The sequence below is a fragment of the Colossoma macropomum genome, unplaced genomic scaffold, assembly GCF_904425465.1.
Source record: "Colossoma macropomum unplaced genomic scaffold, Colossoma_macropomum, whole genome shotgun sequence".
NCBI lineage: Eukaryota > Metazoa > Chordata > Actinopteri > Characiformes > Serrasalmidae > Colossoma > Colossoma macropomum.
Genome location: NW_023494789.1, coordinates 28269018 through 28296295, shown reverse-complemented (window position 1 = coordinate 28296295; position 27278 = coordinate 28269018). Strand labels below are relative to the sequence as shown.

General features: G+C 38.2%; 1 protein-coding gene across 1 annotated transcript in view; it reads right to left on the bottom strand.

The window, feature by feature from the left end:
- oca2 (oculocutaneous albinism II) overlaps positions 1-27278 on the bottom strand; it is a 128354-nt gene that overhangs the window by 25199 nt on the left and 75877 nt on the right. The window contains exons 17-21 of the mRNA XM_036570734.1: positions 27210-27267; positions 26795-26903; positions 15049-15176; positions 13895-13954; positions 11611-11715 (exon numbers count right to left, since the gene is read on the bottom strand). Of these exons, the coding sequence (XP_036426627.1) occupies positions 11611-11715; positions 13895-13954; positions 15049-15176; positions 26795-26903; positions 27210-27267 (460 nt within the window). The remainder of the gene's footprint in view (positions 1-11610; positions 11716-13894; positions 13955-15048; positions 15177-26794; positions 26904-27209; positions 27268-27278) is intronic.

Sequence of the window (27278 nt, the reverse complement as noted above, 5' to 3'; positions counted from 1 at the left end):
ACTTGGAACAGTGTCTGGTCATTTAACCTATCTAAGCTGCTAGACTATCTAGTTATTAATTTTAGAGGGTCATTCCATAACTCTTTCAAAATTTCTGCAAAATTAAACCACTAAGATTTAATTATAAGTCATTCAGAGTTGTTTGATGTGAAATGTTCCATTCTAGAGAAAGGTACTAAGTCAGAATTGTTCTGAGCAGTGGTGATAGGAACTACATGCCAATTCCTCTAAAAGCTACATTACATAATGTTATCATATGAAATGGTTTCGCATCTGCTGTCTGATTGTTTTACTATAAGTTTTTGCCCTAAAATATAGTTTTACTGTTATTTTACTGTTACCAATTTTACATATAAAATGTCAATGTTCAGTGGTCACTTTGGAAAGTAAATAAAATGGCTACCTTTGCACTGTAAACATTGTAAATCCTGGTTCCTATCCAGTTAGAAATGCCTAACAATTATTCAGTAACTAACATGTAAGTTATAGAAGAGGATCATGGTATCCATATGGAAGTCTGGGCCTGGAAAATGTTCTAAAATACACAATACAGGCAAAGGTATGTGGACACTTGACCATCACATCAATGTGAGCTTGCTGGACACCTCTTTCCAAAAATATAGGCATTAATATAGAGATGCCCCCCACCCCCCATGCAGCTATAACATACTCCACTCTTCTGGGAAGGCTTTCCACAAGATTTTGGAGTGTGTCTGTAGGAATTTGTGCTCACTCAGTCAAAAGAGCCTTTGTAAGGTCAGGCACTGGTGTTGGATGAGAAGGCCTGGCTCACAATCACGTTTCAATTCATCTCAAAGGTGTTCAGTGGGATTGAGTTCAGGGCTCTATGCAGGCCCCTGGAGTTCCTCCACAACAAACTCGTCAAACCATGTCTTTATGGACCTCGCTTTGTGGGCACAGGTATGCTGGAACAGGAAAAGGCCTTACCCCAACTGTTGCCAAGAAGTTCAAGTTTTCTGAAATGCTGTAGCATTAACATTACCCTTCATTGGAACTAATGGACTGAGCCCAAACCCTGAAAAACAAACCCAGACCATAATCCCTCCTCCACCAAACTTGAGCGTTGCCACTAGGCATTCCGGCAGGTAGCGTTCTGCTGGCATCCGCCAAACACAGTTTTCGCATAGTTCTTGTGCTGATGTTCTTTCCAGAGGCAATTTGGAACTCTGTAGTGAGTGTTGCAACAGGGACAGGCGATTTTTTCGTGCTATACACCTCAGCACTTGGCAGCACTGCTCTGTGAGTTTGTGTGGGCTACCGCTTTGTGGCTGAGCTGAAGTTACTCCTAGATGTTTCCATTTCACAGTAATAGCACTTACACAGGGACACAGGAAGGTGTTTTAAGTTGGGGGTGCTGAAATTTTAAGCAGTGTACATGTGACATGACCAATGATGTCATGCAAAATGATTATCATTTTTTTTTTTTTTGCTAATTTACATCTAACTGGCACATCAAACCATTGATGCACATTATCACTCTGCTCTGTCCGAACAAACTTAATGCAAATGAACTGAGTGGCAACCAATCAGATTGTTGATATGTGGCGCAGTATAGGGGCATTACCAGGGCATCAACAGTTTTAAGGGGTTTTAGCCCCCCTAAATATTATTTAGGCCCCCTCCCCCAATTAATGTACATTATCCTGAAATCAGCTCCCCCACTTCCTGCGTCTGTGCGTGACATCTTATGATGGTGTCATGTTTACAGTCACTGAGCTACTCAGTACGACCCATTCTACTGCCAGTTTGTCTATGGAGACTGCATGGCTATGTGCTGGATTTTATACACCTACTAGAAATGGGTGTGGCTTAAATACTGGAACTCAATAGTCAGGAGGAGTGCCCACATACATCAAGCCATATAGTGTATATTAACCATAATGTAAACAGACAGTACTCAAAATGAGTTCATAAATTCTGAGGCATTGCAGCTACACAGGTCATGCAATATGTTATACAGATGACAACTCTTCATTTGCACTTTTTCAAAGCATAGCCTCTAAGTCCTGACTCTCAAGCACCTGCCTTGCAGGCCTGTTAACAGATTGAGTCATATTTCTGTAACACACGGCTCAGGGGAAAGAAATCAATAAAGAGCGACATTGGATTTTTCTATTTTTTCTCGCATACTTACAGGCGCACTGCATGAATCAACAGCGTCAGGAAAATTGGATGGAGATGAAAATATGGTTCAACTGCTGATGTATGCTCTGAATTTCACTGCAACAGTCTCAGCCAAGAAACACAGCTAATATTGACACAGTCAAAAGCGCTTCCTTGCTGAGGCTTAAATGTGGAGTATGTTTATCATACACAGCAGGACAGCAGCAAAATAAAATAGCTGTGTGAATTGAAGTTGTGAATAGATTTTTTTTACAAATAATAACTTTTCATGACTTGAAAATAACTTTTCATGTGCTTGTGTTTGAGTTGGCTTGATTATCATCCTTCACTGTCTTGTGGTAAGAAGTATGCCATTCATTTCAATGAAAACACCTACTGTGTACTTCTACTCTGTGTTAACTTCATGAGCTACCTTATTAGGCTATTATGCAGAGGTATAATTACAGACTGTAGCTCGTCTGTTGTCATGCACAATTCACCAGCCTCTACCCTATTTAGACAAGTGTCGATATTCAATAATAAGATATACCACAATATTCAACACAAACAATAATGTTATAATAGAAATGTTGAAATACTGTCAATGCATTTTAAGTAGTTGAAGTTTCACAACAGATTTGTTACATATCATCACTGTCTAAAGAAAAATAAATTGTATCTCCAAAACAGTAACTTTACAGGAGAAATCAAAACATTCTTAACTGTTAATGTAAGTTGATGGAAAGAGGTTTTAATCCAAGTGTTTTTGGAACATTTCTAATGGTATATTCAACATAAAACTTCCACACAGTGTAAAAGACAATTGCCGTGTTGAAATGATGTTTCATCTATCCTTTAATCCTCAATATGCTGTTTACAGTATCAAGGATCTACCACCCCACTGCCCATTAAGACTGCCAAAAAAAACAGCATTCTCAGAATTGAATAAAGACTGCTGAGCCATTATATGAAAAGCCATCAGGGAAGGTTCTTACAAAGACAGATATCTCCAAAATGAATAACCACCTACACATTACTGCTATTAAAAATTACATCCAGAATATTACGTGTGTGCATGTATTAACCACATGTAGTGTTTTTTTTCTTAATACAACATTGCGATAATTTCATAAGCTGTGATAAAGGGTAAGGTATCATGATATTAAATTGTTATAACGGCACATGCCTAACTCCATTCTTCCTTGGTAAGGTCCTGTTCACAGCGCTGCTGTTGACCACATATTATTTGAGCATCACAGCAGTGATGCTGATGCTCTGTGGTGCTAGTATGAGTCGATCAGGCACAGCAGTATTGCTGGGTTTTGTACATATGTCAACATCACTACTAGAATGAGACTGGTCCACCACCAAATTATAATATCCAAGAGTGGTTCTGATGAAGGGCTAGAGGATGGCTAACACAGCAAAAGATACAGTCTCTTACTGTACACTAGTAAGATACTAGTTGATAATTGTACTTTTAAAAAAAATTAGAAACTGATTGCAAGATCATTTGTAAGAAAGTGATCAGTGCTTAAACAGTGTTTAAAACATTGTTTGTCTTGACAATAAGTGTGCTTTTGCCTGTAAAGATGCTATGGCTGGTTTGCCAGACAGATAGTCCTGGACTACACAAGATTTTGAACGGAAATTTACATTGAAAGGAAAATATATAATCCATGACCAAGTGCCTAGCCACAAATAACATTAGAATGAATAGAAGTAAACAAACAGCACTGTGCCAGTAGTTTTAGTCACATACATCTAGGCAAAATTAGAATTTAAAAAATATTTATCTGGACAGTGAGCATGTATTTGCTCAGAAAAATGAAAATATTTGGAAAAATACAAGTAACATTATCACAACAAATTGTGGTTTTACATTTGTCAATGTGTTCATTTAACGATTTTCAAACCTTTCCTCACGGTGGCCCGGTATTAATTGTAGTTATTATCCAATATCTGGTTTGGCTAATCAGTACTTCATTATGTTGAATCGAGTATACTGGTGATGGAATTGAATAAACATAGGCTGGGGCTGTCCAGGAGACATCTGGAACAAAATAGTGTTCTTCAAACTAGCTCATAATTAACCAATTACTTTTGTGAACCACATCTCTTCCAATGATATGTGATGTTTTCACAAGGAACACATACAACCACAAAAATGGTGAGCTTAGATGCCTTTGAATTTTGCACAGTACTGTAATTGTTAACAAAAATTGCTTTAAAAAACTTGCTGTTTGTTAGAAGAATACAGTGGAGAGTGCAATTTTGGTTCACTATTGCATGGATTTTTTTGTTTTCCATAAGCAGCACACATAATTTAATTTAATGAAGGACTGATTAGCTGAAGCAGGTATTGGATGGTAACTGTACATCCCAGGATTTCTCGAGAAGAGGTTTGGAAATGGTTAAGCTAACACAATGACAGATAAAAAAACAATGTACTGTCTATTTGTTTAATTCTATTTATTCTAATATTAGTGTTTCACAGAAGCACTGACTGACCAGGTGATTAATTTTAGCTAGTTTGTAGAACTTGTAGAGCAAGTTTAGGGTTACTTACACATATATATTTTAAATGCCTACTTATTAATAAAGGCAAAACAAATTTTCTCAGTTGATGCATCTCAAAAGATTTAATTCCCATCATTCAATGTGATTAAGCCAACGTAATTAAAACCTTTAAAACTACTTAGACTACTTAAATATTTTGTGGCAACTGACTGCTCTTAAATCAAATGAGTACCACTAACTCAAAAGATATATCAACTTTGGTGCTTCACTTTAAACATTTGACTGCACTGTAAACTTTCAAACATTGATTGTACTTTAAAAAAAATTAGGAGTACATTAACTAATGAATTTTAAGGCTACAAATTTGTTTTAACTTAAGTAATGTAAGGTTCTTTTTAATCCTAAAGTAAAATAGTGCATAGCTTCTGAAGTTCTGAATCTAAAGTTAACATTTCTAGGCAATATTTGCTAGAAAGTTTTCTTCATTCAATTAATCTGTTAATGAATTTCAACATTGGGGTTTACCATGGCATGATTTCTACAAAAATAGAGCCAGAGTGACACTGAACTCCTGAAAAGCTCTACAGTCCCCATTACATCTCACTTAACACCAGTCAATGCTATTAGCAGGGTTCACATCTCTATTAGTGTAGTCTGTGCATCTGCAGCATCTCTAATTGTAAGTTCTATTGACTTGCGCAGTAATGTGTTGTGTTGTAATGGTATCAACCCATAATAACTACAGTTACCAGACCTCATCATCCTATCATCCCAACTATCGTTCCCTGTATATCCAATATTAGCATGTTACAGCTAGTTTCTGTGTGACATCCATAACAAATCTTCGACAGTATAAGCTGTAATTCTGTCCTGACAGTCCCCAGAAACTTGCTCAAGGTCGCTGAGCATGATTTTTGAGGCTAATGGATTTTCTCTGCCAATAAACAAGCACAAAGTGAAAGGGGTTTAGTGGTTGTCCGCAGCAGTCGGGCATTGAGGATAAAGACCCAGCAGCCACCAGCAGCACCACACTGACTAAGAGCATAATGATGAGATACACAAAACGCTTTCCTGTGGCTACAGCTACAGAGTTCTCAATGTCTCTCTCTCTCTCTCTCTCTCTCTCTTGGTCGCTCACACACACACACACACACACACACACACACAACCTCACTGGCTCACATTGTGGTTTCAATAGCCACATGTTCTTCAAGAGACTTCTACTTTCAATGTAAGCCCAGCTTTAGACAGACAGTTCAATGTGTAGCTGAACGCTTGTTTGTGGCAAAAGCTCTCTCAGCAGCCTCAGCTGCAACAGGCTTGAATAAATTACACAGCACAATTGTGATTACATTTTCTACTACATTTGCCATCCGGCTCATTCAGCTGTGACACAGCCAGTGTGTAAGGGAGGGCCCTGAGAGCCCGAACAACCTTACAATTGAGCTGACAAGAAAATAGCAGTTTTATCTTTCCTGTGGAACACAAATAACTATTCAAATTTCATCTGGAAATAGTGAGGAAGCCCTCAGCCCGACACAGAAACCCCTTCATGGCTATTAGACATATTTTCTGTTGTGTCATAACTTGTGTTATCTACTCCTAACCGCCTGTTTCACAATTAACTTATTTTAGACGTTCATTATGTTGTCAATGAGAGATGTACTGGAAAAAGACAAAAGAGAAAGATTCTAGCACCCATAATAGCAGCCACACTGCTATTTCTTTCTGGCCAAGATGAAAGGAGCAGAAGAAAAGGAAGGGAGAATGGACATGTCCACAAACCTCTGAAGAGCACAATCTCTTACATAACTCAGAACCAGGCTGCATTTTCCAAGAACATCACTGAGCAAAGAATACAAGGAAACAAGATATTTCAGAATTCACAAAGATCTATGCTGAGATAACCCTGTCCAGATGTAGCCTCAGAGATCCACTCAGAGACTGCAGTGATGTCCTCTTTAACTCTTCAAAATCTGCCTCCAGAAAAGCTGGGCTGTATTCATGTCCACTCTGGGCCTACTTAAATGGATCAGCATGTGGGATTGGAGCTTTCTGTATGCTACTGTTTTCAATCACTATGTAAAAGCAGCATGATGCTGCACGTGTTGCTGGATGCTGGATTCATATCGCCAAATGCTTATTATTCATTTGTTTCATCGAGGTCAAAATAAAAGGTGACTGAAGTGTGAAGTACAGTAATATGCAGCAAATTGTATGTTGTTGAATTCTACATCTTGTACAAAGAACACAGTATTGCACATTTAAATGCAGAACAACTGTTCACTCGCTGAATTTAACTTTTGTTAAAAGTGTTGAAAAGAAGTGGCCAATGCAAAAGTGGCTTATTTTATGCTTTATTTTTTCCAATATTACCAAATAGATATAAACTGTGCACTAAAACGTGCAGAAAAATGCCATACTTAGATGTGTTACCTTTTCCGTATAGCAAATCAACAAAACGCTGAATGGTGTTCAGACTTTTTCTTACAACTATATAGTTGCTTACAACTGTCATATTAAAACCATGTATCTCTATTTTTTTCATTTTAGAGCTGCAGCTGCTCCTTTGTGTCAGAAATTCTTTATGGATGGACCAATAGAAAATGTCCAACGTTACTTTGAATAAAACTTTACATTAGATTGCTAAATAACTTACATCAGTTAAAAACATTACATAACTTACATCAGTTAAAAACGTTTTAGCCTTCTTTTGCAAAGTTACCGTTTTGGACATATCAAAATAAATAAGGTATACATTTCAACCTGATTAATTAATTTTTTATCTTAAAATTTTTTTCTTGCTAGACTGAATGTCCATCAGTGGCATCATTAGTAAGAGTTGATCACAACAAGTCTCAGCTATTCACAGAAAAAAAAGTACAGTTTAACATTTGTGATGAGTTCTAGTGCTTAGAAACTCTCTGCTGTAGTTCTGCTCCTGAGGCTCTTTCTGCCTGAATAACCTCAGAGGATCAGCGATGGAAAATAGGATGAAATTAAACTCTCTGTTTTATTACATGTTGTCACACAACAGGAAGTAATTGCACCCGCAGTACTGTACACACACTGATTGTGAATCTAAATAGATATCACATATTTAATGCAAACACACTTTCTGATGTGTCAGACCACTGAAGCGAACCACCAAACAGAGGGAGGGAGAGAGAGAGAGAGAAAGAAAGTGTGTATGCGCATGGGGAACAAATAGGAGTTATTCTTTTTCAGCCTGATGAGAGTTTACAAAATCAATGTGATCCATTACTGCCAGAGCTATACTCTAAATATCCAGCGCTATTCTGCTCCATGTTTACCCTTTTCGCATTAGATAGAACATGGGATGTGATGACATAATGAAAAAATAGATACATGAAACTAAAAAACTAGTAACACATAAGAAAGGATGAAATGAAGAGCTAAAGAGAAGAGAGGAAGAGTGATGGAGAAAAAGGGTTACACATTTAGGTCTAGTCTGAAAAAAAAAAACAGGACTTAAGGCCACTTGAAGGGTTCTTTCAAGAACATTATGTGGAGGTTCCCCTTAAGGGCTCTTCTAGAACATTATGGAGGTTCTGTTTACTTTAAAAAAGGTTCCTCATACTTACACACTTCATTCACAAAAATGGTTATCTAAAGAACCATCCACTTCCTTAGGGAACCAAAAGTGTTTTTTCTATGCTGCTGTACAAATACTCTTTTCTGGCTTTTACTTTATTTGTAAGAGCTAGACGTTTATTTTTCTTAGTTAGAAGAATCTTTGGCCTAGTTTGAGAATCTTTGAATCTTTGGCCTAGTTTGAGAAAAGATCTACTTTTTTACCATTTCATTTAAAGTGAAATCATGTTAAATTCAGTTGATATGTCTTATATTTTTCATAATGGTATTGTTGTAAGAATATTATGAGATTATTTAACTTACAGATATTTTTTACTTGTTTAAGTCATTTTATGTAGTAAAATTGTCTTATTCTATTGCCTGATAATTGTGCTCATTTTAAAACATTCTCCTTGAGACAAGCAGTATTATCAGCACTGAAACAAACAAAATTATTGACCAGTAGAATGAGACAATTTCTAGATATAAAATGAATTAAAACAAGACACATAGAAATAAGTTAAAAGATTTTATTATACCCTATACAATGATGTCATAATGAAAAACATTAGACATACAGACTGGATTTAAGATGCCACTTTTTGCCGTACAGTTTAAAAAAAAAAAATTAGCTCACTGAACGTGAGTCTTGTTTGAGGAAAATAAACAACTCATTTAACTTCAGGCTTAGTTTAAGGGAAAAAAATGAACGTCTTACTGAACTTTTGGCCACTTTTATTACACACTTCTATAACTCCAGTTTGCTTTGTACTTCATGTAATTGCTAAATAGTAAGCCTTAGAATGTAACAAGCCTGGAGTTTAAGGGTTTAAAGAAAAGAAATTGAATTCACTGAACTTTAGGCCCAGTTTGAGGGGGTAGACAACTTACTTACTGAACTTTAGGCTTAGTTTGATAAATTTTAGCTTCAAGTGTCCAATTCTCTATTCAGCTTAACAGTAGCTCTGATTTCCAGCAGGCCAGAGGACACAAGAAGACATTTTCAAACGCAACCCAGAAATCACTTTGGCGATTTCCGAAAGCTATTGTCAATTTTGTTGAATAACTGCCCAATACCAGGCTTTAGTCATTCTTTAGAAACCTAATGGTGTTATTGTTGGAGTTTGACGTGCTAGCCTTAAATGGGCAGCCCAGTCAGGGCAGCTGCAGTGGATTGTGTCATGCTGTTCATTTGGCCATGCAGTATTGGCAGCAGGTCCTCTCGTCTGCTCTGTGCCACTCATCATTTCAGCCCAAAGCATGGGGAACTCGCACTCCAGGCCAATTCAAACCCAACTGACCAGCCACTCTCTCCAGCTCTCCACTCAATCACACACTATACAATAGCCACCACTTTACTCAGGTAAGAGACACAACGTTCAGCATTCAGCCAGCAAAAAGGACATAATTACAAACTTTCTGCAAAGAAGTTTCTTCTCTTTATTACGGTACTGGGCTTCAAAGACAATATTCTAATCCTTGAAAAGCAACAAGCATCAGCATTTATTATTAAATTGTATTCAAATTCTGGCTGCAATATGTTGCACAAATCCCTTCCAAAATGGTTTAAGATGGTCTGCTGTTTGATGGTGGATAGGATGAAATGAAAAGCACAGTCATTTTTAATGACTGTCAGCGATGGATAATTTACTGATAAAAGTGAATATGATTCATCATTCAGTCATAATCTGAGTGCGTTTGTTTTCATGCATGTGCTTTTTGGTTAAACTTTCTTATTCAAAGAGACATGCGGTACATGTGGGTAGGTGTTATTGCCACCAATGAGAGCATGTGCGATGATGATGGCCCTTCATGTATTTGACATGTATTTTTTTGTTTGCTTGACTGTGTTAATGTGTGTGTGGGCATTGTGTGTTTGTTTTTGTATTTTTTCAGGACAGAATTTCTGTACAACTATGTAGGAAAACAGGGCTAACCTGCAGGAACAACACAATGTTTTTTACTAGGAAACTTCACCATGTGGAGACACCAGTGACCCCTTTGCACCTTTTGTTACAACGACTGACAGCCGATGAGATTTAGTAAAATCTTAGATTTGGTAAAATGTGTTAGATTCTTGAGAGTTCAGCAGAAAGAGTGTCAAACTCAACCACTAAAGCGGCCACAAAAAATCTTAACAAATCCGTGGGCCAGAGAAAAAATGTTTTTATTTAATATTTATTATTATGTTGTGCTGTAACCTGAACTGGCCATTGTTCATTCAAAATATGCAAAAACACTTGTAGTAGACTTTGAAATATTACATAAATACTTGAAATATTCAAAATTTAAATGTCCCCAGGTGCTCTGTCTTTTAAACCTACCTATTTACTTGAACTAGACACCTGGCATCCTTTCTTTGCCGCAAATTCATTAATACTTGGGCTCAATTTCTGAGCTGTTGAGCAGCTGGTGTGTTTGGTGATATGACTGGTGTGGAATTGCGTAGAACTGTGTAGAATTGAGGTCAGAGCGCACATTACGTTGCAGTGCATACTGGGGACTGTAGTGTAGCATGTTGTGAAATGGGCTAATATTAATGGAAAATTAAAATACTTTTGCAGGCCGAATAGGATTGTGTTGTCGGCCTGATTTGGCCTGTGGGCCTTGTGTTTAGACCACTGAAATGGCTTACTTTGAATGGTTTGTTAGGCATTTACTTGCATGAGCTAATGAAATTTTGTGTTTCACTTCATCAGTGTCAGTGTTTTGTTTCCAGTAGCCAATGGGAATAACAAAGTATATCTACATAATCTTGCAGAATACCCTGCAGCACAGTGCAGAGGCAAACATGAATCTTCTAGTGCCCCCATAGGCCCCTATTAAAAAGCACCTATGAAGACCAGACCAATACATTTACATTTACTTAGTTGCAGAGACAAACATATCGACACACAAACAGCTGGAATTCAGAGTGGAACCACAGAAGATTTGAAGGATCAAACTAGGAAAATGCATTAATCATGGAAAAAAAGTGATGTTCATATCATAATCACATTTACGGTAAGTGTTGAAAAGCGTTCTACCCCGTTGTTAAATCTAATAACAGTAGGTATTATTTCACTCATTCTGCAATGGTCACTTAACTCTAAGCTGCTGAGGCAATAAGAAATTGCCAATTTTAAAAACACATTTAAAATAACCTCCAGGACTTCTTTTGCTGTATTTATTACCTTATTTTGCAAAAATCTTGTTGAACACTCAAGGCCACAGCTGCTGTAGATAACCTGCGACCACATTACAGCTGTGATGTTATGTGTGATAACACACAAAGTTGAATGCGCTATTGCTTAAATGGGACATATGTATAACCCCACGTTCCTGGCAAGGTGTAAAAACAAACGTGAGTGTATGTGTGATGGAGCTTTTTACCATGGTGGCGGTGAAAGGGATGTTGTCTATGAGAGAGGAGGCCAAGGCTGAGACCCACATGACCAGGATGATGGCGATGGCCAACCGCTCTGCCTCTGGCACAGCCTGGCAGAGGAGATAACAACACGAACATGTTACTACCAAACACTCTGCTTTGGGTAAACACACACTCACACGCCTCTCTGTGTGTGCGTCACCCTCGCTCTTCACAGGCCTGTGGATACCAGCAGTGAGGTGGGAGGTCTAACAGGCTGTGTATTCATGACACAGACACACTGCATTCATTATCATTGCATTCACAGTCTGTTACTTTATGGCCCGACAACCACATACTCACAAGCCCTGTGCCCCTGTCTTGTCCTCTCTCTCTGAAACAATATAGATCTGAATTCTGCCTTTTAAATTCTTCTCTTTTGTTTTTCATATAATATCCCTCTCTCTCTCTCTCTGGTCTCAGTGTGGGTGGTGTGGATTCGCTTCCCAGCAGCACCTGTCATGAGTAATTACAGTGAGTGTAAAAGGCTCCCATAGCAAACGCAAGCTGACGGCTCCATCAGACTGTGATCTCCAGTCAGCCGCAGCAGCGACTGAGCAAAATCTCTACAACTGTAATATGACCCTCCAAACCTAACTAAGGCCACCAGTCAAGCATAAAGATGGAGAATAACTACAGTCAGACAGGCACACACCAACTTCACTTAATCTGATTTGAATGAAGTTGGTACCATTCACGCTGGTGCCATTTGCAGTTATGCAACTCAACAGCAGACCAGTAGGCCAATTTCACGGTAGTAACTAATAGCAATGAAATGCTCTATTGTTTATATTTTAGTTAGACCTGCCACAATCAGGAAACTGAGCTGATAAATAACTGCCATATAAATAATTACAAATAACTAATTAATTGGTTATATGGTCACTTTGTGCAACTACTGGCCAAACTGGTTTTGCTTCTACTTAGTATATCACAACTAACTATAGACTACTTAGTATATCACAACTAACTATAGATACAGTTATTTTTCCATAACTCTGCATAATTAAGCATCTAAAATGTTATTCACAGTGGTTTGATGTGAAATGCCCAATTCTAGAGAAATGTACCAAGTCAGTTCACAGTTCTTCACAGTGGTTGTGATAGAAATCTGAAGCCTTTAATGTCTAAAAGCTCCCTCACAGAAAGTCTTTACATGAAATAGTTATGAAAATGCTGTTTGATGATTGATACACAAATTTACAATAGTTTTGACAAAGTTTTGGTCTAAAGCCCTTTTTCTTTTTTCATGGTAGAGAGGTACATGTATGATGTGTTAAGGCAAAATAGAATTTTTATTTTTTCAGTTTTACCACAATTTTACCATGTCAACATTACATATCAAAACTCAAAAGACATCACAACCCCTGGTTCCTATCACCACCACTGTAAAGAAATCTGAGCTGGTAATTTCTCTACAGTTAACCATTTCACTTCAAACTACTCTGAATGATTTTGTTTAGGCCTCATTGACTGAAAATGTTTTTTTTTTATTTTATTTTCCATCAACAAACACACTTTGTTAAATTTAACATATTGGAACATCAAAAAACACAAACTGTGAGTTGTGCCAAAGTTATAGCACATTTTATATTAAACTGATGTTAAACTAAGCTAATAATCAGAAATTGTACACTAAAATTAGCAGAAAAATTCTATATTTAAGTTACTCTGTAGAGGATGTGAGAAAATCGACAAAAAAAAAATGTAATTTGAACAGGGGTGTTAAAACTTTTTGCTTATGACTGTAACTGTAAAAGCTAACAACTCTTGCTAAGTAAATACAGTCAGCTTAAATAATTGTAATCAAACAATTATGTATTGTATGTGACAGGCCTAATTCTAGTTCACATTCTAGGCCTTTAAAAACACTGTTGTTCAAACCACACACACCATCACATTATATATTGTATACATACATTCATGTTAAGAACACTGGGCCTCATTCACAAATATCTTCCAAAGTTTTTTAAAATTTGCTCTTGAGAAAGGTCCTAAGAAAAAGCCTTTGTCAGATTTATGACATGTTCTTAAACTGCAGAACTGCTCACACCTTTGTGCTCTTGAGTGTAGATTCTGTTCTTCCCTAAGAACAAATCCCAAATAAGAAAACACTGGTGAATATCAGAAATTTCTTCTTAAGACTGGTTGGTGAATGAGGCCCATTGTTATCATCTCCTATTAAGTTACCATTTCTAAGATACAAGGTTTTGTTATGAAAGTAATCCATTTTTTCTGAAGGAGACTCACTTTTATTAACAGCGCTGTCTGCTCCCCAATGTAGTCAATGAGCTGCAACTGGGCCAAAGCCTTTGAAACACAGAGAAAATGCAGGATCAATTTATTAGTCTCTCTGGGGGGAAAAACGACAACACAAAAGGAGAGGTTAAAGTAGCATTTAACTGCACTGCCCCAAATTTCCATCCACTAAACACTGCTCAAGTGTCTGTTTTTGAAATGCGTCAGCTTCGGCCGCTGTGCGCACACAATGGTGATGATAGTGTTTGTGTGTTAGCTCTTATGCAGAGAGTAAATAGTTTATCTTGGAGCTGTGCTAAGCTCCCCGCCGGGCCCCAGAGTGGAGTTTCCCTCCACTGTCCTGTCCTCCTTGCAAAACAAAGGATTAAAACGCCAAGTGCAAACAGCCTAGCAAGCACTTCTACTGCTGACTCCCTCATTTTGAAGTGCCTGTGTTCTGTTTCCTGATCTTATGGGCATGCAGTAATATATTAAGATAATCTAAATATTGAAAATGTACACATACAGCATAATCAGTACTATATCACCAGGGCCTAGAGATCAGACTTTGCGTAGAGAAAGTTTTGGGAACAATATGCTAATTTTGTGTGTTAAAAGTTTAGAGATTTTTCTGAATGCTTTTGAAACGAATGTGTATGGCTTCATTGTTGGTTTGCAATAACTGAATGTATTAAAGACTAAGCAGTTAAGCATTGGCCCTATCATTGGGAGATCGCCATATGGCCCTCCCTCTTCCCTCTATAAGTCTGCACGATGCTAGCCAAAGCAGGCATCTTTTAGCTGATATAATAGAATTGGCAGTAAGCATTCTCCTCAAAGCATGTGAGCTGCCCAGTGAAAAAATTGAAAAAACACCAGGGTGTTTCATATATCTCAGGGGGACTACATGCTACCCAACACCCTCCCAGCTTGGTTCCATAATGTGATAGAGAGAAGACCTAACTAGAGGGGGTAATTGGCCATGACTAAAACGAAATTAAATAGCTCTTTTATGTGAACAAAACCTTTACAAGTTTTTTTACCCTCAGTAACTGAACAGTAATGACAAAAATTCACATTTAAAAGAAAAGCAAGGTGTTTCCCAAACCTTGGATTGTAGTGTGTATGTGGTTCTGTATGTGTGTATGATTTTAACATTGTCATACCTCCATGAGCACAAATAGTGCAGCAAAGAAGAGCAGTGTGGCCCATTCCACTCTGTGCAGAATGATCTCAAAGTCCTGAATGTCAGCCAGAATCAGCAACCACAGAGCCCCCAAGATAGCAATCCAACCTGCAGAACACAAGCAGCACATCAGCTAATGACAATAAGTTGCATCCCAAAGTACAAGTATGGTTGTCTACATCTCTACATGCTAATTAGCTCCAGTTAAAGTAAGAAACTAGACTAGTAAATTCATTCATCTGTAATGGTTTATGAATGCTGCTTATGGATTTACACAATTTTCCCCAGTTTTCCACAAAGGTTTCAACACCACAAGTAAAATGACATGTTTTGTTGATTTTCTAAGTAAAAATAATACATTCTCTACAGGGACACACTTAGATACTGCATGTTTCTGCAAATTGTAGTGCATAATTTCTATTTGCTGAGTTTAACAAATTGGCTAAACAAAGATTTTTAAAGATTTACATCTTGAACTGATTGCTCTTTTTCATTGTTGCTATGTGGGATAAGCAAAAATCCAAAAATTCTCATGTGTCTCATTATATGACACAACATTACAGTCCACCTGTCTCTCAGTCTCTTTGGAATGTCCATCACAAAAAGGGATGTGTAAAAGTGTTATTGCTTACACAAACTGAAAACTAGAATATTTTAACTAAACACAATCTAAAATGAAAGAACACTAAAGAACATTAAAATTATGGTTAATTATTAAATGTGCTATAAAAGTACTGTAACATTTTCTTTCCAAATATGTTAAATTCAGCAAATAAACAGTAATTGTGGAGTAAATTGTGCAGAAGTATGTTCTCTGTAGAGGCTGTGTTCATTTATTTTTATTTAGAAAACACGGAATTTGAAAACTTTTTTGCATACGACTGTTCCTAATCAGCCGAGACGTTTGGTGTCTGAAGTTTGCTTCTTTAGTTTTGCACTGGAGCTATAAGGCTTATGTATCTAACGAGTAATGCATTACCATCATGTAAACTGCAGATTACCATCATCACACACTTGCCTCAAATGTGTTGAGCTGTAAAATAATCTCAGATTTCTTACATAGTATGACATACTGTTTTCTATAAAACTGGACAAAAGTATTGACAAAATTCATGCCTCAAGATGGCTGCTACTGTTGTTCTTAACTATGCCACAATTTCCAACAACTCAATGCAGTTTCAGGCGAGTAAGTGATTTAGAAATTCCAATTGATGAGGTGTAAGCTTTCATTAGCTACATTACCCTTGTAGCTCCAGTGATAAAACTAAAGAAGCACACTTCAATCACCAAACATATTGGGTGAGAGGAAAACTGTGCAAATTTGATTTTTCACTGAGCGGTTGCTTAATGCTTCTTCAGCCTTTCTCTCCTCTTTATCTTTCTCATACACGCCAAACAATAAGCAAGACTGACCCAGCACCGCAAACTAAAATCAAGCATTCCACTCATGCACATCCTTCAATCAGCAGGAGTCAGAGCCAACAGTGCCACTCAATTAGAAACCCACTCCATCCAACCCACACCAGCCTAATAAACACACAGCATGTGTCAAACACACACCACACTAAAGCCTTCGTCACCAGCACACAGGACTAAACCTAGAAGCAAACTGGAACATCCAGTCTCCAAACACAGACTAAGCCCAGTCTAAAGCCTTTCAATCTGGAATCCCCAAGAGAGCACAGTACAGTCCAGGACTATGTTTAAGTAGACAAAAGAGCAGGCATAAAATGTTACCAGGACTTCAGATCTGATGCAAGTGGATATAGCTTTTCTTAAAAGACAAGTAAACTTGTCAGTGAGTGTTGTCATCAACATCTGTCAATCTATAGTGGCTTAAATGAAGATGAAAATGTGACAAAAATGCTGCATGGGGACAAAACTGTGACTAATTTAGCCAAACAGGGCAAATAAATGTTACGTCTTGTTTCTGTACAATTTACTGTTACCGTATTTTCTCTCCAATTTAGTCCTGTCCATTTCCACTTGCTTGCTAGGTCACCCCCAAGGCTAGCACGTGCTTCGTCCAAGTCACATGGATCCAGACACTGTGTCTTTTCAAACTGACACTAACACAGTGTCACTAGACAGTTCAACATGCTTGGAGGAGAATGCTAAACGTTAATGATAATTACGTTATATCAGCTAACAGACGCACATGTTTGCTAATGTCATGAGTGATGAGGGGAGAAGGAGGGCAACCCTGTGCCCTGTGGATGGCGGTGGTATCGTAAAAATCAAACTTGCAATCTTGCTGTATTTATTGTAGTATTATTGTAGATGTCCTTCATCTTTTGGAATCAAGATTATTATGTGGAATTGGCACTTGGAACTCCAATAACTCTCATCACTCCAAATTTTATGTAATCAAACAGCTCTAAAGATAATATGTAGGCTAATTTGATACAAGACTATTAAGATCTATTTAAAGAAAACTGACTGCAAGTGATTACAAGAATTCTCAAGGCAAACATAAGTTCAGAGTTCAGATAACGCTAAATGCAGGGTGTACGACTCTTAAAAACAATGTAGAAAAATGTAGCATTCTGCCACATATTGAGAGCCTGAGCTGCATTTCAAAAGTCCCTGAGGGACGACGTGTTAATTAGTTTTGTAAAATGTACAGGCTCCATCTGTATCTTGTTAAAACCTGCTTGCATTCTCTTCCATACTGCTTAAACACCTCTCTCAAATAACAATCAGCACCATTTCCACTGCTGGCAGAAAGCCTCTGACTGACAAAATGACAAGCTTGCTAAAATGATATATTTCATGGTATGAATCTTTCACTTTTCTCAAGCCTGATCTAACATACTCTTCCTTCAAATGTCTCTTCGAGTTTGAGGTTGCATCACCGGACAATTGAAATACAGCCTGAGAAACTGGAAGTGATATGATGTGCAGTTGGTGGCCTGGATCCCAAAGAATTCTGGGCTGACTCATTTAACGACAGCCGCAAAATGGTTGAATGTTAGCAGGAGAGTGTATGATACATCTGCTCGTTGCACCATTTACCTGTTCAGGCCAGCTGAACACAGCATGACCTCACCAGCAAAACAGCCAGTACTACAGCCCTCCATTAGACACTGCCAGGCCACAGCTGCCTGCACCATGGACAGCTTTTGTATCATGCCAGGCAATGGCCTTTATTATAATGGCCACAGACAGCAGGCTAATAATGGGGCTAAGCTTGAGAAATTACAGGAGGAATGATTTAGAGAACAGAAAGCAAAAAACATTGGTACCTGGCTTTGTGCAAGTGGTAGGTTCTTATTGTGCAGTACCGTAAATTAGTATTTGTGACTTGAGAATCAGTTTTGAAAAACATATCAGAGTCTGAAATGCTCATGTGTGCAAAGGACAAATCACATCATTCATTTATTCATACTGTGTTCTGGCTACTCTCTCAGATGTGTTAAAAATCTATCCAGTGAAGACAAGGAGGGCCTTTTAGTAATCAGCAAAGCTATTTGCATGTTAATACATGCAGCATTCTTAGAAAAATGGAACGTCAAATAGGAATCCCCAGGCTAAAATTATTCTCATGATGATTCATTAAGGACAAAATATTGATGCTGACAAGGACAGCTTTCTTTCAGATGACTTTCAGACAGCCATTCTCATCAACAACAGTATCATATTCATCAATATCTGGTTCAGTCTTGTGTCGTCTGCTGATTACACAGTCTACATTCATATTCACATTCATAGTCTATATTTATATCATTTTCGTGTTCTGGTTCTTGTGAATGTTACTGCTATAATGCTACTATAATGTTACTTATTTTATATTCATCTGTATCTATATTCATATTCATAGTCATATCATGTGATCTTCATGTTCCATGAGATTTTGGAGTGCATCTTTGCCCAGTCAGTCAAAAGAGCATTTATGAGGTAAGGCATTGTAGTTGCATGAGAAAGTCTAGCTCACAATTGACATTCCGCATAATCCCAACGGTGTTCAGAAGGGGGGAGGTCTGGGCTCTATGCAAGCCACACTATAGTAATCAAATTATGTGTTTATGGAGCTTGCTTTGTGAACATGGGCACAGTCATGCTGGAACAGGAAAGGGCCTTCCCCAAACTGCTGCCCCAAAGTTGAACGCATATAATTGTCTAAAATGTCTTTGTAGTGATTCATCACACCAGAGAACATATTTCCACTACACCGGAGTCCAGTGGCAGCGTGATTTACACCACTCCAGCTGATGCTTGGCACTGTGCATTGTGATCTTAGACAAGTGTGCTTGTGTTTCAGGCATGGAAAGCGATTTCATGAAGCTTCCAACAGTTCTTATGCCGATGTTGCTTCCAGAGGCCAAAAAATAGGCAATTTTTCCACAGCCCCACTATATGAGTTTACCTGGTCTACCACTTTGTGACTGAGCTGTTGTTGCTCCTAGACACTTCCATTTCACAATAAAAGTACTCTCAGTTTACTGGGGCAAATTTCACAAATTGACTTGTGGCAAACGTGGTATCCTGTGACATGTAGCTCTTCAGTACAACCCAATCCACTGTCAGTGTTTGTCTACGGAGATTGCAAGGCTGTGTGCTTGATTTTACACACCTGGTAGCAATGCGTGTGGCTGAAACACTTGAACTCAATAATTAGGAAGAATGTCCACACTACTAATACAGTAAATATAAATAACATTATATTCATTTATTTATTTTGTTTTGTTTTTTTTATTTCATAACTACATATACATATTTTTTTCTTGTTCATGTCCAAATCTCCAACTAACATGCTGCCAAGTGGCTCATTAATCATTTCTCTCCAAGTCCCAGTGAGGTCACGCTAGTAACTGAGAGAGTAATAACACAAAGACCTCAGAAACTGCACAGTCTGATTTGCAACACCATCTTGGGCTCCCTGCCTAATTCTCCAATAATACAAGAGAGTCAGATGCCTCTACTGTGAGATACACAGATAATGTACCTGGTCAAGCTTGGTCAGTCTAATCAAACAGTCATTATCAAAGCCTCCCATTTCTCTCCCCCTCTCTCCTTCACCCAAACACACACACACACACACACACACCAGGATTATGCACAATTCCAGCAGCGAATGATCTCTAATGTTCCCATCCTTGAGAAGGAGAAGGGGTGACTATGCTCCCACCTTCTGCAAAATTTGATTAAACAGGTGAGCGCTGGTGATTGCTATTGGGAAATCATTAAAGTACTGATGAGAGTGGGAGAAGAGTGAAGATGAACGGAGGGGGAGTTAAGAGGAAAAGCAGTTGGAGGGAGGAAAAAGAAGAGTTTGAGAAGGACACAGCAATGGAACTGTGAGTGTGGGATCCCCATTTGGGCTCCACCTTATTTCAGCCTAGAACCTTCTATTCATTATTGGCTACACCTGCATCCTGTTGTTTATATTGTTTGTACCTACGTCTTGTTAACTCCAGTCGTGTATTCTTGTGCCTTCACATGCTTGTCAGGTTTTCCGCTTCGTAATTATGTGTTCAAGTGTGTATAAGTGTTCACATGTTGAATTCAGAAACATAGTAAGCTAGTTAGCTAGCCTGATCCATTTTGTTAATTTGCTAACAATGTGCTTTTGTTAATAGCACATGAATGCAGCAACAGCTGCCTTTGTCCTTTGTCGCTGTGAGGTCTTACCTTACTTACCTTACTTATGGTTCTCCCTTATAACTCTAATTTGCAGTTTCTACTAGCATGTATCATGTTGCTTTCCTAGTTCTTTGTTTTTGTTCCTAAGCCCTGGATTCCTCTTGTTTACATATAGCCTAACTATTCACTGATTTTGACCTCAGTTTGTTTGTTTGGATTCTCTATGGTTTTGCCTTTGAATCATGACTATAATGACGTTTTAATTATGTCTTTATAAACATGACTTGTGCTTAGAGCCATGTGTCCCTACATTTCAGTAGGGACCAAACGTCAAGGAAGGGGGGGAGAGAAACAACAACCGACACAAGAAGGAAGAGCGAGGCGGGACGGCATGATACAGAGTGAAATCTGTAAATCTGTGCTCTTCAGAATGTGTGATCAAGCAGGTTAGTTAAAAGAAGCCTGTGTGTTTATGATAAATGTGTGTTTGTGTGGTTGCGTGTGTGTTTTGACCTCGTGAGTGTAACCCTGGTGAGATGCTAATTGCAAATCAGCATTTGAGGCAGGTGGTCAGGGAGAGCAGCAGCTTGAAAGCAGAGAGCGAGCAACAGAGAGAGAGTGAGAGAGAGAGAGAGAGGCAGAGAGGGGGAGAAGGGAACAAAAAGCAGGGATAGAGGCTGCAAAGTGACGCAAGAAAACATTTCGTATTTGCTTCCTCTTCTTTCCGTGGCATCTTGACTTCGCTTTTAAGTACCGTGTTAAATGCACAGCAATAGCAGTTACATTTTGAAAAAAGAAACCCTTGATGAACTCCAGCAGAAATGTTGTGCGATGGATTCAGGTAGCTCTAGTTTATTTGGAAGTAAAAAAAAAGCAGGCAGAAAGGAGCTTTTGATTTCCTCTCTACACTGCTATTCCCCACGGCATCCAGCTATAGATGGAGGTGGTTAGGAGGAGAGTACCAGGGAGCAACAGAGAAAAAGAAAGACAGAAAAGAGCCAGAGAGTTCTGCAATTAAAAGAAGCTGGCTGAGGACTTGGGAGTTATTCTGCACAGGCTCATTCATCACAGGCAAAACAACTGCGGCACTCCAGGGTTCTAGGTGAGCTGCAGACGCGGCCTGGTCCTGCTTGTTTATCTTAAAGCCGGAATGTGAGTGCAGTCTCATCCTCTAAACAGCGCGCCAACAGCCCTGCCTGACCCAGCATGCTGACGGCTGAAAAGCACAGCTGAAATTAATCATCTTCTCATTGTTTTGCGGCTCAGGTGATGAATCGTGTCTAGACAGTATTTAGAGGAAAAGGAAGTTTATGGCCGGACGTGATGAATTACAACACTGATACTTAATGCCTCTGTTGCTAGCATACCGCTAAATTTGGAACAAATAAGACAGCCAAACAAGTGGTTCCCAACTCTGGTTCTGGAGTACCCTTATCCTGCATACTTTGTTTTCTCTGTATCTCAAGCAGGGCTTGTTAATTAGCTGATGAGTTGGAGCAGCTGGAGCAACAAAAATACTCAAGGCATGGCCACTTCAGGGGCCCGTCTCACTAAGCAGGATTACTTGCTTATATAGCTAACTTTAAGCGAGTTTAGTTGAAGGTTTACATCTCATGGTAAACCCTCTGTATTTACTCTGGCGAAGCTTTCACGTGATTGTTCACTTCAATACCTTCAGCTGAAAGGCTGCACTTTAAACTCATATTCATTATTTCATTTTAATGCCAATATGCTATGGCAGACATGGTAGAGAGTTAAAATAACAATAACTTTGTGGACGTCCAAATATTTATGGACTTGACTGTATAAAAAGGGACAAGTAAAGATATATTTCAGGCTCCACAAAGGCTGCTACGACTGATTTAATCCACATATGTAATTTTGTCCATTTTCACAGAATTATTAACAAAACTAAAGAAGCAAATTGGACACCACTTTAGCTGATCTTTGAAAAGTGTGTAAATGAGATTTTTTGTCAAACTGTTCTTTTAACACAACTTATCGACCGGTTGGCTGGTACAAAGTGCTGCTCCCATTGAAAAGAAATGGGTTTCTTTTTTTGTCACACTATACTCCCACTGAGATTAGGCTTCTAAGCAATGTAGACTGAAATGTAGAAACATTTCTTGATTATGGGGCGATTTCATGACTCTCCAATAGTTCTTTGCTTTGTTCGCCTTGAGAGGTCAGTGCTGTTGACCTAATGTTCTTAGGGGTCATATTCCTGGAGACCAGATCTGATAGAGCAGCACTGGCCTTAGTTTCCAACCCTGAAGGCACAACTACAAATGGACTGAAAGGGACAAGGACAAGTGTGGCAGAGGCTGGAATTGTGCAGTTATACTGAAAAGGGGTTAGGAGAGCAGTGAAGTTTAATTAGTGTCACGGCTATAGAAGCGGAGCGAGCTGGAGATGAGTCAGCCACATTATCTGTGCACATACGTGCCTTCGTTACCTCAGCATAATGTATGCAACATGTTGCCCTCGCACGGATGTGTGAGCGACTGTCTGTGTTACTAAGGTTACTCGTTTATGCAAGACACTGCATATGAAATAGCAGATTTAGGACCTGGTTCACTAGAGGCTTGAGGGTAAAAACTTGACAAGACCCACAAAATCATCCAAGATGATCTACTAACATGGTATGAGGAGGACTGCAGTTCATATTTTACGGGTCTACAATAATGAATATGCAGTTTAGGGCATTTCTACCGAATAGAATCAATGCAAACAGATTAAATCCACAGCCACAGCGTGACTAACTAAACCAAAAATGACAATTTCATATGTCAAATAATATAACTGAAAGGCAGGTACACTCTCAGAAAAAAGGGTACTGAGCTGTACTGTTTTAGGTACAAACACTGTCATTGGGGTGGTACCCTCTAGAGCACACCCTCAGTAGCTTTAGCTAGGAAACATAATTGCACCATATTTTTAGTACTGTTATATTTGTTTTTTAGGTTTTATGTCCTACATATGTACAGTTTTTAAAGAGGTAATATCCTACATACTTACTGTATTTAATTTTTTTTTTCCCTAAGCTCTTTGCATTACATTTGTGTGATTTCATGTAGCCAAAACAGCCAGTTCATTTAATTTTAATCTCTTTATCCCTTAACGTTGACCAGGCTGTTTTTGTTAGTGTGCCTTTAAAACTGACATGTGTCAATGTGCTCAATTCTAACTGGCCACCCTGTACAGTGCCTCACTCAAAAAACAGTTCAGACTGAAACACTCCTTCTAACTTCAATGTGAATGGGTAAGATGAATAGGCGGATATATGTAAATACATTGGTTTTTGGGACATCACAAAAACAATGAATTCAAAGCAGGCTGGTTTTGCAGCTTAGTCTCCATATATGGAGTGTATGAACTGGAGAGTAAACAGTATATTTTGAAACTTTAATAATCCTTATATAACACATTATCAAACTCTTATTTTAAATAAGTGAGGAAAGTTTGGGTGTTCGTGATATTAGTCCTGTCTTGACTCCAGGCTTTTCATTTTATTAAGTTATAAAAAGTTACAAATATGCATCTTTAATATCTTACAAATATACTAAGTGAAAGTAGTGTATCTTTAAAAGTTACAGTGTTTATGACACACAGTTGTACCTTTAAGTGTACATCTACACTGTTTGTTTGTACCTACGCCTGTTTCACACTATGTCTGCTGTTTACTACTCATTACAGGCAGCTCTTCTGCTTGTGACCCCTCATCCTACATTTCTGAAAAGCAATTTAGTACATTTTATTTGGGATCTTATGAAATCATACATTAACTGAATGTACCTGTGAATATTGGACAGCTAGATGAAAATCACACAAACCAATATCTTAACCCAGAAACCAACCTGACATGATTCACAGGGATATAAGGCTAGATCTTTGTTGTTGCCATTTGATGAAAGCTTTTTTCTCAAAACACTTCCTGGAACGTCAATCCTAATTACCTCAGAACCAACAGTTAACCTTAACAAACCTTAATTCTATCTTCCTAGAAACCCTTTATTTTGGGTTTCCATTTCAATCTGTAGTCCTGAAATTCAGGTTATAAACTTGCAAATACTTTGCATGACTATGATCCAGCACCAATAACTGCAAATGAACCTACAACATGTAGCTGCAGAAATGCACTTCATAAAAAACACTTTTAAGCCAGATTAGTTCTACATGGGGACACAGCTGCTGGACTATTCACTGCTGGACTATAATTTAACCTCTTAAAAACCCAGGCTTCTTACCTACTAAGGCTTATTATTCAGTAACTACAGGTACCTCAGTGTCTGCCAGTGGGCCCTGGCCATATAAGGGGTTATGAAATCTCTTGCTAACATCTGTGATTTTAGTCCAGTATGACTCAGTAATGTCTGTAGTTTCTACAAGTCTGACAGTAGTAATTCCAGAGCAAATTACCTTCTGCAATTCTGAACTCAGAACTCCCTCAGCAACAGTAGTCTGACAATAATAAAACCTGCTAAGGGACATGTCCATGTTCCATGCTGTTTTTCAGACTAATTGTGGCCCCTGTTGTGTAAGGTTGAGGCCTACATACGAGCTACATGTTTTTATCTGGGATATCTATGGTAATTTGGCAAATTACGTGGCAACAATACTTTGAAGAACTCATATCCTACCCTGCTTTCGTATTTTATTGTTTTTTTGAGGGGGTCCACTAATTGTAATGTTCATACAATTCATTTTACATGCGCATCTCCAACCTCACCTCTAATTCACAGTCTGTTTGCTGCAATGTAAGCAAATGATTGTGAAAGATAAACAGCTATAGAAAGTAACTGCAGTCATCTTAAACAATTGTGATCAGCTCAAATAACTGCGATCAGGCCATTATGTAATAATTGTCACCGGCCTACTAATGAGCTCATAAATTAAATAAAATTAAATTGTCTGATGTAACTAAGCCACCTTAGACAAAGCATGGTACACTGTAAAGGCGATAGAACAACAAAAAAAAAAACAGAAAAGTGGAGCAAAATGAGGGTCTTCTGATGTTCCAGCCAAATACATGTGAATGTCTTGTTGTTGCTCAAGCAACCCCATTATCATGGTAGTGCACTGTTTTATTTGCAGGCCTTTGTTGTGTTTTAGACCCAGCTGCAAATAATTACTTTGTCAACAGATGGCCTAATACATGCACCAATTAGCACCTATGCTAATATTGCTAACTTCATTAGCATAGCTCTCTATTTTGAAGCACTAGGGCTTATAATCAACAGAACAGAGCGATATTGTTGCACTCGCAGAACATAAAATTAATACATATCAGTGTGTCTGACTTGTCGGAAAGCAACAGGGTTTCTACACACGTGCTTCTCTTTTGTCTTTGCCGTCCAGTTATTTAAGGTGACAAATACAAAGGGAGAGGAAACAGTCATTTATAATTGCTAAGAAGTGGGTTTATAACGATTTCAAAACAGCAATGAAAAGCTGCAAAAACAACATTTGAAATTTAAAACTGTATCCAAATTTAGAACTGTACTTGTGGTCCCTGTAGATCACTTCTGAGGGTCTTTCATTTGCTGTCATTCAGGGAAACCACTGTTAATGATCAGAACTAGGCGTCTGTGCATCTAATTAAAAGTAAAGTATCTGTGCATCCAATCAAAGAGGGCCTTATACTATATATATATTTTCTGGCAAAGCAAGCTCTGAAATATGAGATCTCTATATGAGAACTATAGTCTGATGCAAAAGTTTTGGCGCCCCTGGTCAAATTACATGTTTTGTTGATTTTCCAAAAGAATGTAAGCATAAATCCTCCAAAGAGAAGACACTTCGGCCCATTTTAATGCAAATTACTGGTTATTTGTTGATTCTAACATATTGGGAAAAACTGAACATAAAATGTGGCCTGTGCAAAAGTTATGGCACATTTAACGTTACTTGTTTTATAAGTAGAACTTATACCACAATTATGTTTGTTGCTTGTAGAGGATGTATTAACTTATTTTCACTAAGAAAATCAACAAAACATGTAATTTGAACACATGGGGGTGTTTGCATGAGTCTGTACATATAAAACTACAAACTACATAACTGCATGTAATCTTAACCTGGGAATGGAAAATAGCATCAAACCTGACAATATCCCCTAGTAATAAGTACAAACTCTTTCTTACCTAGCTCCAGATGAATTCCGGGTACAAAGGAGTTCAGGAAGAACATGAAGATGACTATGGTCAGCACTGAGATACACTTCACCAGCAGGACTTTGTCTGTTATTCTGTGCTGTAAAAAAAAGATAAAGGAGAGACCAAATCAGAGATGGAAAAAAAGATAGAGGACCCTCTGTGACACCAATTATGTCCTCTAAACGGTAGCTCAGGCAGAATCAGAGAAATTAGTCCTCCCTCTCTTCATTATGACGATAACATCAGAACAGGAATGGAACTGTCAAGTGGGGTTACTCAAGGAAGTGTGTAGAGTGAGCATGAGCGTAGGAGAATGTGTGGGCAGCAAGATTAGTGTACATAAGAACACTGTTGCTCAGATTCATCTAAATCAGGGTTTTGAATTATGGGTTTAGTTTTTTACCTTTTTCTGTAGCTCTTGAATGTTGTTCTCCCAGTTTTTGTCCTCCTGGGATATTTGCCTGTAATAAGG